Raw genomic sequence first — 13,398 nt, forward strand, 5'->3', positions numbered from 1 at the left:
AGTCTTCCGAAGCTTAAAATATGAGTTTTTTCAAATGAAAAACATTTATTTGATTTAGAAAAATAAGCCAATAAATGTGCTTAAACTGGCTGCCAAATGCTATAATAGTAATAATCCTGCCTCCCCACTTCATGCATCCATGTAAATATCCAGGGTGCTGCTACTCACATCACTGATAATGTCCCTGGAGGCCTTGGCAGCCACAATGGGGATGGCATCACTTCGCAAGTCGTAGCCTTTCTTTTTTGCTTCTTCATTGGCAAGTTTGTATAGAGTCTACACAAAGAAAGCCGGAGTTAAAGCAAAAGGTTTGACATCAACAATTCAGAGATTATTAAGTGAGTTATATCCTAAAATTTAGAAAAGGATAGGAACTGGAGACAATTCAAGTTTCTGGCAACAGTGGAAAGCAAATAAATTATACTCTACCAAAAATACTATATAGCATTAGAAATAAATGGGGTATATCAATGAACATTAGTATATATTGATCTATTAACCTCATATATCATTATAGATTAATATGCTATACATATATCAACATGCTATACATATCAGCATAGATTAATACAATCTAGTAATACAGATTGATGAGCAAAGCAGCAATCCATACATACTACTAAGTGAAAAAAAATGGCAGAACAATATTTAATATCTATTTATATGTATGTAAATATATTTTTATTCATTTTTATTACCTACAATTTGTACAACAATCATGTAATATTTTATAATGTTTAAAAGACAAATAAGAAAAATTAAAATATAACAAAATGTAGTTAACAACTGTAATCATAACTTTCTAAATTTTGGTTGTATCATATTAGTAAACCATGTGTCTATAAAATTGCATTTTACTTTTTAAAAAGTCAGTAATCAATGTTGTTAATGGAGAACACTTCTTCCTCATGCCTAAGGTTTTCTTTCTATAGACAAAGCTCAGTTATTTTAACTGCGGCCTTTTCTGTCCCTTACTCTCTCTGCCCTGGAGAGGTGCAGTGATTTACTGATGTATCTAATTTGTAGGGATGGAATTAGTGGGCATGCATATTTTGGCAGAAATAATGGGCCAGTATTTTATCTAGCAATCCTCTGAAATGTCTAAAATACTACTCAGTCCCACTGACTCACTTTGGAAATCTCCATGAACAGAAAAGACAATATGACTTCAGTTTGCCAGTGGAATCCCATCAAATGTAACATTTAACACAGAGATGATAGGTTGGATGGGCGGAGTGTGAAATCAAAGAGCCGCATGCACCATGACAGCTGAGGCTCAAGAATCTCCACAAAACTAAGTACAGACACCACCACCACAATATAGCACCACAGATTCTGGCCCCTACCTCACTGTAGTTGATTTTGTTCTGCCTTGCCAACATAATCTCTGGTGTGTCAGGCATTATGTGGATCTGCGTCTTGTCTTTGTCCCAGGCCTCTGTGTATAAACGCTATTGAAGAAGATAAGATGTTGATTAAAAATCACTTGAAATAGAAATGACAAAAAGTTCATTTAAAACTATTATTACTGACCTAATTAGGAAAAATAAGCCAGACTTGAATATGAAGTATTCTGCTGGAAGTGTGAGTCTTATTACTAGTTATCAAGATTGAAACTGGGAATAAAAATTATTTAGAGGATTTCAAGCATGTAATTTAGAAGGTAAATGCGACCCCACGCCTTCATAGATAATTTTGGCTCCATTAGTCATTAAAATATAATGACATCTTCTGGCATCTTGGGGAAGCTTGAGGCACCTGGGGCTCACCTTGTTCATGTTGAGGGCGTTGTTCTTGGCCAGCACCTGCTCCAGAGAATCAGTCACGCTGGTAAATTTCAGCTTGTCCGGAGGCTGGCGGTAGATGTTATCACTCAGTATTTCAGCAGCTCTCTTGCACTTGACCACATCCACAGACCCAATGGGGACCCAGCCAATGCCTCTCAGCCACTGGAGATCTGACTTATAAATATTCTGAGAAGAGGAAAAAAGGCAAAAACCCTTCATCAAGATCACAATATTTAGGGTAAATACGCAAATAGAATCAGTAATAAAGCGCAATTCTGTTTTCTGTTCATTGAAAACAAGCTCATTGTATAAGGGAAACTAAGGAATTATGCTCAAAAATGACCCAGAAATCTCTCCTAGCCATAATAAAAAGTTATCAAATATTTCAGGTTATTAGAAGAGGAGTGATCCCAAGGAATATCTTCTGTCAGTTGGTTCAGTGAACATTATCATAATTATAATATCCCTATGCAGGGAAGAATACCAACCTAGAGTGACAGAAACCACACACATGCCCAAGGCAAATGGAACACTCTGAAGCCATTAAAACCTTCACCCTTTAAGAATATTGATGACATGTAGAAAAGTCATTAAAACAATATGAAATTTTAAAGTAGCACATAAAACAACGTGGGTAGATAAATTACATGAATAAGAGTGGGTTTTTCTAGTGGTTGGATTGTGTTGGATTCTTATTCTCTTCAATGTATTCTTCCACATATTTCAAAATATCTGTAATGCCTTTAAAAACACAGTTAAAATATAATAGTGATGTAGAATCCCTGAAGCCCTGAGATCTTCAACAGCTGTAATGCCGTCCAAGATTCAGGGCAATAAAATTTAATTGCTTATTTATTAAATGAACAATTTCATTGTGCAGGGCCCCAGTCTCTTCCTAAACAAGTCCTCAGGATGGAAGCACAGACACCTATATAAAATCATATTGCCATATTTTTATTTCTCACTTCATTTTAAAACTTTTTTTGCTAAAGATTTTTATGTATCTATTAAGTATTCACAACTACTTCACAATCATAGTATTGGATCTTCGCTTGGCTCATTAGAAAGATTTCACCTGTCACTGCAACTAAGTAGAAAATAAAAAACCCGTATTTTGTAGTCTAGACAAAAAAACTATTAGAATTGGCCTGTGCCGACTAGTTATTGCCCCACAAATAACAATAGCAAGAATGAAAACAGGATGGGCGCAGTGGCCCATGCCTGTAATTCCCGCACTGGAATGCTGAGCAGGGCGGATCACCTGAGGTCAGGAGTTCGAGACCAGCCTGGCCAACATGGCAAAACCCCATCTCCACTAAAAATACAAAAAATTAGTGGGGCGTGGCAGCGGCATCCTGTAATTCCAACTACAGGGAGGCTGAAGTATGAGAATCACTTAAACCCGGGAGGCAGAGGTTGCAGTTATCCAAGATCGCGCCACTGCACTCCAGCCTGGGCAACAGATGGAGACTCTGTCTCAAAAAAAGAAAGAAAGAAAAAAAGAAAACAGTAACAGTTTATACCTCTGGAATGCTTTTTAACTTTCAAATACTTCCCACATTATGAAGGTCATATCACAGGGTGAGGAAGGCAATCCAGAGAAGGTGTCCAACAAATAGACAGATGGTAAGCAATCTGTCAATGTTGTCGTTGTATGGGTGACATCAACCCTTTTAAACTATCTTTTCTGTGCAGGCAAAGCCTTTCTTTTTGGAAAGAATTGCAAAACACAGAGTTCTGTATGTCAAAAGCTACAGAACAGACGTGGGAGTTTTCTTAGGTAGGCTGTAAGTTTTTAGGAACAACCAATTAATGTATAATTATTACGAATTAGTTTTAGTCTCCAAAACTTGCCAGTGCTTCAATTCCTTCAAAGTTTATAAAATACATAGTGCAGGAAATGTGCCTCTCATATCCAGATTTGAGACAGTGCATCTGCTTCCAATAGGTAGTAGGTTCTGTCACTACCACATGGCTCCTCTCTAGAGAGCCAGGCTAAGAGGAAGTGTCTGTGAAACAGTCCGGTAGTGTACAGACACAGAGACTTATTTCATAAGCATATTTAGTGTTGCAGTAGGCATTAGAATTCAATAATTCTTTGTTTTGCAAAGAAGCCAAAAACAAATTCCACAGTAATTTTTTAAAGTAAAAATGTTTCTTCCTTCCTTAAAAGAATAAAATGTCTCCCTCTAGTGGACCCTGAATTCTAATGTTACTTAATTCCCATTTTGTTTTTTTATAAGACCAAGTCTACTTTGTAAATTTTACTTTCTTATGAAGTCTATTAATGTATTCATATTAAAGCAATAAAATTGTATTCTGATTTAAATCTTATTCATGGACCAATCAATCTTAACTTGAGTAATTCAATGGATTATATATAAAGGATAATTTTCACATAGTTTAAATTATTTCTATGCATAGCTCCATTTATAGATGCTGTACTCACGTCACTCTGGAGGTCATAGGCCTGCCGAGCGTGGATGACGTCGCTCTGGTCCGGCAGGCACGTCCACTGGTGCAGGTAGTTCTTGTAGTCCACGTCACTGACTAAGGTCTGGCACTTCTTGGCCAGCACTACCCCCAGCATGTCCACTGGGCTGCTGAACTTGGTCTTCCACTTCTCAAAGTCCTTTTTATATTCCCTGTCACTCTGGATCTTGGCCACATGCATGGACCACATCATCTTGGGGTCATCTTCAATGTTCCGGGCTCCAATGTGGTGGCCAAGTTGCTTCCGGTAACCATCTTTATATTTGTACTAAAATGAAAATGCACAAATCAGGTTTTTTTTGTAACCCTTTAGAGGCCACAAGTCTGTGCAAAATCAACTTGCTTACATCATAGTTCAACTGACTTTCGTTAATAAGCACTAACTCAAGCCAGTATCCTGGCCTTCATCCTGGAAGCCTTTATGGAGGTAGAAAAATAGATGGAATTCATGTAATTGTAGTGTATACCCCAAGTCACCTACAGCCTGGTACGAAGGGATACCTCTGAAAACAGGAAGTGAGTATGTGGGGAAAAGGTCACCTGTGGAAGTCAGGGAGAGAAGATTTGAAGCAGGGAACCTGTAGAATTGGATTCTATGCACTAAAAGCATGTCAGGAAGAGGGTGCACTTGGTGGAATAGTGTCTTTAATAAACAGTAAAATGAGGGACTGATTCCTGCAAGGACCACCTGTAGTAGCAACAATGGAGAATATTTTATTATTATTATTTTTTACTGGATTCATGCATTCAATGGCAGTGGCAAGCTTTTGGCATCATTTTGAAAACGGATTGTATTTGTAAAACTGACACAGCAACCCAACTGGTTAGATCATGCTCTTAATAAGGTCATGGGTTCTAGCCTCACATGTGCCAACAATGTTTTTATCATTCATGTCCAATGACTTCATTCTGGAATCTAAGGCAGTTATCCAACATACATGCTCCTAGTCTCAAAGACAGCTGACTGAGAAAGTGTAGGTGAGTCAGCAAAAGGCAATATGGTACAGTGGAAAGGAATGAGATTGTTCAGAGTCTCAACTCCCCCACTCACTAGGAGTTTGATTTTAGGCAAGTTGCTTAAATAATCCACAAAATGGGGATAATGATGATGTCTACATCCTAGGGCAATTATGAAGAGTAAGTGAGACAATGCATGTAAAGCTCTTAGCAAAGAGTTATCAATACTTCTTGGTTATTATTATCTCATTATTATTGTTGGCATAAGTCCATTTGCTGGGAGGATCCAACATACATAAAGTTGAGTCACTAACATATGATTCCAATATAAAGGACAGCAAGTGGGCCTTGATTTTTAGAGCAGTCATTTGTTCCTCAAGAATCCCTGAGGCACCAGAAAAGGATGACAGTTTTACTCTGGGAGGCACAATAAATGGCTAGGAGCTATTGTTAAGAGTGTGACCTTGGCTGGATGTGGTGGCTCACGCTTGTAAAACCAGCACTTTGGGAGGCTGAGGCAGGTGGATCACCTGAGGTCAGGAATTTGAGACCAGCCTGGCCAATATGGTGAAACCCCATCTCTACTAAAAATACAAAAAATTAGCTGGGCGTGGTGGTGAGTGCTTGTAATCCCAGCTACTCGGGAGGCTGAAGCAGGAGAATCGCTTGAACCCTGGGTGCGGAGGTTGCAGTGAGCCAAGATCGTGCCATTGCACTCCAGCCTGGGCAACAAGAGCAAAACTCTGTCTCAAAAAAAAAAAAAAAAAGTGTGACGTTAGGTCAGTAGCCACCTCTGGTACTGATCAACTGCCTTCTTTTCATAAGGGCGAATTTCAATAGCAAGCACCACATGTGTTTTCAAATACTATCTATTCAAATGTTACATAAAGCCAGGCCCTGAATCTCACTGGCAGAACCTAAGTTTATGAGTTATATTTTCTATAAGCTTTTCTATAAGCCTGGTGATAATTCTTACCTAAGCATCTCCAAGCCTGCAGCTTCACTCTAACAGTGTCCACATGAATGAATCTTTCTCTACTCTTGGTTGACCAGTTTTCACCAAAGATGCTGTGTCCTACAGGTTACAGACCCCTCTTATAAACATCAAGATTTTCATTTCCCTTAAAGCTGAGGTTTTGAAATATCCCACACAAATATATCAGGATATGTTTTCAAAGATCCAGGAAAAGTTCTTTTCTAAGATTTAGTTCAGTGAAAATGCCACATTAGATTGATCACATACTCAGAATGGCATTGACAACTCACGTCACTGATGATGTCCCTGGAGGCCTTGGCTGCCACGATGGGGATGGCGTCGCTTCGCAAGTCATAGCCTTCCTTCTTTGCTTCTTCATGAGCAAGTTTGTACAGAGTCTAAATTTGGGGGGGAAAATCAGATGCTGACATTTACATACAAAAACTGACAGAGGACTAAGACAATTCACTAAGTTCTCCACAGACAATGCCTATAATAATCTTACTTTTGAGAGTTCTAAGTCTTCTACATGTTTGCTGAAGACTCAAAAATGAGGCCGGGTGCGGTGGCTCACACCTGTAATCCCAGCACTTTGGGAGGCGGAGGTGGGTGGATCGCCTGAGGTCAGGAGTTCGAGACCAGCCTGACCAATGTGGTGAAACCCCATCTCTACTAAATACAAAAAAATTAGCTGAGTGTGGTGGTGCATGCCTGCAATCCCAGTTACCTGGGAGACTGAGGCAGGAGAATTGCTTGAACCTGGGAGGCGGAGGTTGCAATGAGCTGAGATTGTGCCATTGCACTCCAGCCTGGCAACAAGAGTGAAACTCCATCTCAAAAAACAAAACCAAAAAAAGATACTCATGAAGACCAATGCACCTTTATTTGTTACTTTAAAAATTATGTTGAATTAAGTATATATACATATCATAGGTTGTTTTAAAAATGTTTAGTTAAAAGAATAAATCTGGTTTAAAAATTATAGGAAAACATAAGCTGAAACTCATAGGTCTAGTGTGGTAAAATGTGGGTGGGAGGGAAAGGCTTAACTGTTGATCATGGCAATCAATTCAACTCACATTTATTCTGCCCTGACCCTGTGTCTCTGACTGTGTGGGGTACTTGGGAATCAAAGAGGAGGCTGAGACCCCTCTCAGCCTAAAGGTTCCTGGGAGAACTGATGGAGAGACTGATAACCTGTGGAAGCAACTGCCGAAAAGTCAAACCACATTAATAATGAAGAGCTCCAGAAAGGAGTCATTTATTCTGAATTGAAAATCAGGGAAGTTCTTGCAAATGGGGTGACCATTGAGTCAGACTTTGAGCAGATGTTCAGTAGACTAAGGTGGCTTCAAGGGCAGAGGAAATCACGTGAGTCAGGCACCACTGTGGAGGGGAAGCAGAGGGGTGTTGAAGGAAGTGGATGAGGCCCCAGGGAGGAGTCGCTGGAGAGGGCTCAGAATAGCCCAGAGTCAGACTGTGAACACCTGATTCTAAGAAGTTGGTGTTTAATTCTACAGAAAATAGGAAAGCAGCCAAAAAGCTCTCTTTTTTTAACACCAGAGGGAAGCACCCATGGCAGTGTCCCAGTCTGGGTGGGTGCAATAGGGGGTTGCAGATGAAAGGGGGAAGGGCACCTGGGCCTCCTGGAACTGGCAGCCAAGTAGCTGCACTAACACATCTCTGAGCTTTTTCAGCAAAGACAGAGTTGAGAATTCCAGAAATGCTGACTGGCTAGACACAGGGGGGAGGGGGCCCTTTGTTTCCTGAAATTCCTGCACATATAATGCATGGTTTCCTGGAACAGGACCTATATTATAGGTTTGGCTAATAATTCAATCCTTTCTGACTAGGGAGTAAGACTTGATGTTTTTAGTTTTTGGTGACAATTAAGAGCTAGCTATACAAGCACTAAAATTATAGTCTCATTTCCAAAATAAAATTACTTAAGATGGTGGCAATTCCACCTAAATTCTCTAAATTATGCTCTGTATGTTGTTGATTTATGCTGCCAAAGAAACAATATTTTCCTTGCTGGTGGCACAAAGCCAGGTGAAATAACACATCGGCTGACAGAATCTTAGATTCACAAAAATCTCCACAGGCTTATACCCACAGGCTCAGTCTAAGAAGAAGAAATTACAGAGATAAATGCCAATCTTTGAACAGAGATAAATTACCAAACGCATAAACGCAGGATGGAAGAAACCTAGCTGTAGCCCACATAAGAGGTCTTAGAGTTTAAGCTGGTCTCAAGTTCTGTGTGCACCAGCAGTGACAGCTGCCAATGTACGCTGGGAGCACAGGATGCAGAATAGAGGTCAAATGTCCAGAAGAGGAAATACGATAGTTAAGTGTATTCTATGCCAGTCATTCCCCACTCATAGTATTTTGCCCAGTTCTGAGAGTCACATTTTACTAGTGATGTCATGTGAGGAATGCCCAGGAGCTTGGGATATGGAAGGTGAACCTGGGGTGAAGGTGGCAGGGGAGGCACCCTGGTGCTGCTCTCCATCTCTGGGGGTCGGCACAGATTTGTTCTGTGCAGCTTCAGAGGACTACGTGAGTTTGCAGAGAGAAATGTTGTGACTCAATATATCAGAAGGTTTCTCATAAATTTTCCAGAACAAATGGACTGATTTATGAGATCAGCTCCTTGTCATTGGGAATCCTTAAGCAAAGGCAGGTCAAAAACCTATTTGTGGGGAGGGGGACCTTTGCACTAGGGTGGAGGCTTGACTCTGCCTAAGCATCTGTGATTCTGGAATGATGGCACGTGGCCCTGTGCACACTGAAAGGGAAAGGAAATGGGCTTGCTAATATATACACGGACAGATATTTCTCTGTCTGTCTCTGTGTGTGTGTGTGTGTGTGTGTGTGTGTGTGTTACCTGGTGGTACTGTGGATTTTAGTTCTTGCCTTTAATCTTATACACTAAAAATCTTAAATTTCGATCCTAAACCACACTTAGGAACAATATACAGAAAATATGTTTACTAGTTATGCTTCAGCATAAAGGGGAGATACATGTATAGGTCAATTGCTAATTTCCTAATTTCAAAAAATATAAAAGAAAATGGTCTACATAATCTCATGGTTACAGCTTAAATAATTAGTTCTTGTCATTTGTATTTCCTAAATGATAATTCATATTGCATAAAGTTTGACATTTATGATGGTGATTGAGAAATGCAAGAGTTGTTATTCACATGAAGCATGAAAAAGATTCTTTCTAAAGCTGTCATTTGGTATCACATCACCACACAGTAGATCAACTGAAATAAGCAGCAGCGTGCAAATGTCAAAGAATCTGCTCTCACCTCACTGTAGTTGATTTTGTTCGTTCTTGCCAACATAATTTCTGGTGTGTCAGGCATTATGTGTATCTGCGTCTTGTCTTTGTCCCAGGCTTCTGTGTATAAACGCTATCAAAGAAAATACACAAATTCATGAGGAAAAAAGTTCTGTGTATAGTTAATAGGAATTTTAGAGCCACAAAAGCTTTAAAAACAAAAAAAGAAAAGGTTATGGATCTTATACACATTATGTGTTTTATGCACATCTTTAAGTAATAAGATCATAGTGGAACATGTACTTATAAATGCCTTATAAATCTGAAATGTATGTTAACAATTAAAAGGAAAATGAGAATAAGCATATTTTATGCAGATTATTTTTTCATAAAATATGCCACTTTATCAAAACCAGGAAAGAATAACTGAAGTAAATATCAAAATATACATGATATATATCAGTTATTAATAGATGACAAGCCAATAGATAGATAGACAGATAGATAGATGCCTTTTATTGCTCAATGCTCTTTCTTTCCTCATTAATGTTTCTTTCGTGTTGATTCAGCTTTAGGGGCCCCACTTTGATTCTCAATTTTGAAGTCTCACCTTGTTCATAGTGATGGCATTATTTTTGGCCAACACTTGTTCCAGAGAGTCAGTCACACTGGTAAATTTGAATGTGTCTGGAGGCTGGCGATAGATTTTATCACTCAAAATTTCAGTTGCCCTTTTGCATTTTTCCACATCCAAAGAGCCAATGGGCACCCAGCCGATGCCTCTCATCCACTGGAGATCAGACTTGTAAATATTCTGTTGACACAAATAGTCAATAAATATTTATCTCTGTGTTAGCAATGCATTTTCATCTGAAGGATAATTGATCAAGTAAAAGCATTCTCAAAATTTAGTTTGGTGGATGGGCCAGGTATCACACAACATTCCATTTTGGTCTGAAGGGTTAAAGGATTAAAATACCTATGGATAAAGGCATGCTATTTGCCTCCTGCAGGGGCTGGTGAGCTTGTGCCATATATTGCCATTTTCTCCAAGGGGTGTTAAATAATTTCCCACCTCTGCACGTTATTATGACTCTCAGTACTCACATCGCTCTGGAGGTCATAGGCCTGCCGAGCATGGATGACGTCGCTCTGGTCGGGCAGGCACGTCCACTGGTGCAGGTAGTTCTTGTAGTCCACGTCGCTGACTAAGGTCTGGCACTTCTTGGCCAGCACCACCCCCAGCATGTCCACTGGGCTACTGAACTTGGTCTTCCACTTCTCAAAGTCCTTCTTATACTCCCTGTCACTCTGGATCTTGGCCACATGCATGGACCACATCATCTTGGGGTCATCATGTATAGCTCGGGCACCAATGTGGTGACCGAGCTGCTTACGATAGCCTTCTTTGTACTTGAACTAAAAGAAGAAAAAGATAATCATCTGCTTTAACTTTTAGTAAAAAGCAATCACTAAGCCTAGCTTTTTCTATTTAAAAAAAATTTTCCCTGAATATATAAATTATATGATAGATGTAGAAACCATTTAGAAAATAAATGAAATATATGTCATATATCATCACATATGAAATATATCTCTTATATAAAATATATATCATATAAATAGGCATTACTTTAATACATTCTTTAATGTTAAAGTGATTCTATTAGAATTTAGAATTTGTTTTAAAATATTTAATTTTCAGATGTATAAGTTTCAGGAGATTATGCTGCAATGACAATGACAATAAAAATGAAATTCTCCTGCATGGCTTTTGTATGCTCACTGATCCAAAATTTCATTGAGTATCTACTGTGTGTCAAGCACGGTTCTAGATAAGCAATGCAGATTCAATAAGAATTGTCTTTGCCTGCAAAGAGTGTCTGTATATTTACACACAGAAAAAAAAAAAAATTTAAGATGTCATTCTGCCACTAAAATAATTCTTTATGATTCGTGTGTGAAAATATAATTAGAATAGAAGTCATACTGTATATGGGTTTGTGCCTGCTCTTTTCAGTTATTATATAAGCATTTCTATGTGTCATTAAATAGTCTTTGCACACATGACTTTCTTTTTTTTAGAAAGCATCTCTCTCTGTTGCCCAGGCTGGAGTGCAGTGGTACAATCGTGTCTCACTGCAACCGCCAACTCTTGGGCTGAAGTGATCCTCCCGCCTCAGCTTCTGAGTAGCTAGCACTACAGGTATGCGCCACCACACCTGGCTAATTTTTAAGTTTTTTGTAGAGATAGTGTCTTGTTATGCTGACCAGGCTGGTCTCGAACTCCTGCCCTCAAGTGATCCTCCCACCTTGATCTCCCAAAGCACTGAGATTACAGGTGTGAGCCATGGTGCCTGACCTATATGCATGATTTTTAATGACAGCAGGTATTTTATTATATGGTATTTAACCCTTCTGTGATTGTCATTTATTCTTAAATTATGATTACTTCCCATGTTTTGGAAATAAAGAAAAAAATTTAGAGTTTTTTTTTTTTTTTTTTTTTAACTTCATAGACAAAAGAAATGGAAAGATAAAAATTTTTAGAAATGTGAGCAAATCCTTTTTTATTATACTTTAAGTTCTAGGGTACGTGTGCACAACGTGCAGGTTTGTTACATATGTATACATGTGCCATGTTGGTGTGCTGCACCCATTAACTCGTCATTTACATTAGGTATATCTCCTAATGCTATCCCTCCTCCCTCCCCCCACCCCACGACAGGCCCCAGTGTGTGATATTCCCCACCCTGTGTCCACGTGTTCTCATTGTTCATTTCCCACCTATGAGTGAGAACATGCGGTGTTTGGTTTTCTGTCGTTGCAATAGTGAGCAAATCCATCTTTTAAAGAAAGCAAATATTTGTAGCCCACGACTGGATATGAAAGCAAACATATGTTCCATATGAATCGTTGAACTTTGAATAATATGTCCTATAATTCAGCCCTTGTAGATTCATTGGTTCATACAGCATAGGTTGGGTTTTGAAAGAACCCTACAATAAGTTCAATTGTATATGAGAAATACATTATTGGAAAAGCCAAAAAAATTATGTGAACTATAGTCAAGTATCTAATACTTTTGTTCAGCAAGAAATGGACATGTTTTGAAATGTATGTTGCTATGGACTCAACCATAACTAGAATTTGGCCTTTGTGTTGATAACTCTATTACCATTATTTTAAACCATTCATTGAAACAATAAACTGTTAGCAACAGCTTTAACCTCATGGCTTACTTGTGCCACTCTAAATCCAGGAGAGAGAAATAAATCTTTGAGCCACAGCTAAGGCAAAGAACTTTCCAAGTATACTTACTTCACTCGCAATATCTCTGGAGGCCTTGGCTGCCTTGATAGGAATGGCATCTACCCGCATATCGTAACCTTTCCTCTTGGCTTCTTCTAGGCCAAGCTTATACAGTTTCTGAAACAGACATTAGTAATAAGTTAGATTTAGAAAGTGCATTGTAAGGAAAATGTATCCTGCACTATGAATATATTGCTTACCTCACTGTAATTTACTTTGTTTTGTTTTGCTAATAAAACTTCAGGGGTGTCTGGCATAATGTGGACAGTGGTTTTATCCTTATCCCAAGCTTCTGTATAGAGGCGCTAAGAGAAACAGAGAGACATGACTGGTACAGGCCAGTAATAAATAGATACCTGCAGACAGTCTGATTTTTAATGAGAATCAAGAAATTCAGCTCAGTGAATTGGTATTTGTGACATTTTCAGGTCTAGATGTCTTGTGTCAATAAGAAGCACAATAGTTTAAAACCACATTAGTACCAAGCAAAGGAATCGAAAATAAGTTTTCTTTTATAGAAACAGATTTCAGTGTTTCCAAAAACAAAAAAATTAATAACCTCCTCAAACAAAGATAAGACT

At 38.7% G+C, this 13,398-nt stretch overlaps 1 protein-coding gene across 3 annotated transcripts in view; it reads right to left on the bottom strand.

Annotated features, from left to right (window-relative positions):
* The window catches only part of NEB (nebulin), a 223,338-nt gene that overhangs the window by 123,464 nt on the left and 86,476 nt on the right, over window positions 1–13,398 (bottom strand). The window contains exons 57-66 of one of the 3 annotated variants that reach the window (XM_038002139.2): window positions 13,018–13,122; window positions 12,827–12,934; window positions 10,613–10,924; window positions 10,116–10,319; window positions 9,534–9,638; window positions 6,504–6,611; window positions 4,237–4,548; window positions 1,770–1,973; window positions 1,347–1,451; window positions 169–276 (exon numbers count right to left, since the gene is read on the bottom strand). In XM_038002139.2, coding sequence (XP_037858067.2) covers window positions 169–276; window positions 1,347–1,451; window positions 1,770–1,973; window positions 4,237–4,548; window positions 6,504–6,611; window positions 9,534–9,638; window positions 10,116–10,319; window positions 10,613–10,924; window positions 12,827–12,934; window positions 13,018–13,122 — 1,671 coding nt within the window. The remainder of the gene's footprint in view (window positions 1–168; window positions 277–1,346; window positions 1,452–1,769; window positions 1,974–4,236; window positions 4,549–6,503; window positions 6,612–9,533; window positions 9,639–10,115; window positions 10,320–10,612; window positions 10,925–12,826; window positions 12,935–13,017; window positions 13,123–13,398) is intronic. The other 2 variants (XM_073019680.1, XM_073019681.1) reach the window with 2 other exon arrangements.

The sequence above is a fragment of the Chlorocebus sabaeus genome, chromosome 10 (assembly GCF_047675955.1).
Source record: "Chlorocebus sabaeus isolate Y175 chromosome 10, mChlSab1.0.hap1, whole genome shotgun sequence".
Classification (NCBI taxonomy): domain Eukaryota; kingdom Metazoa; phylum Chordata; class Mammalia; order Primates; family Cercopithecidae; genus Chlorocebus; species Chlorocebus sabaeus.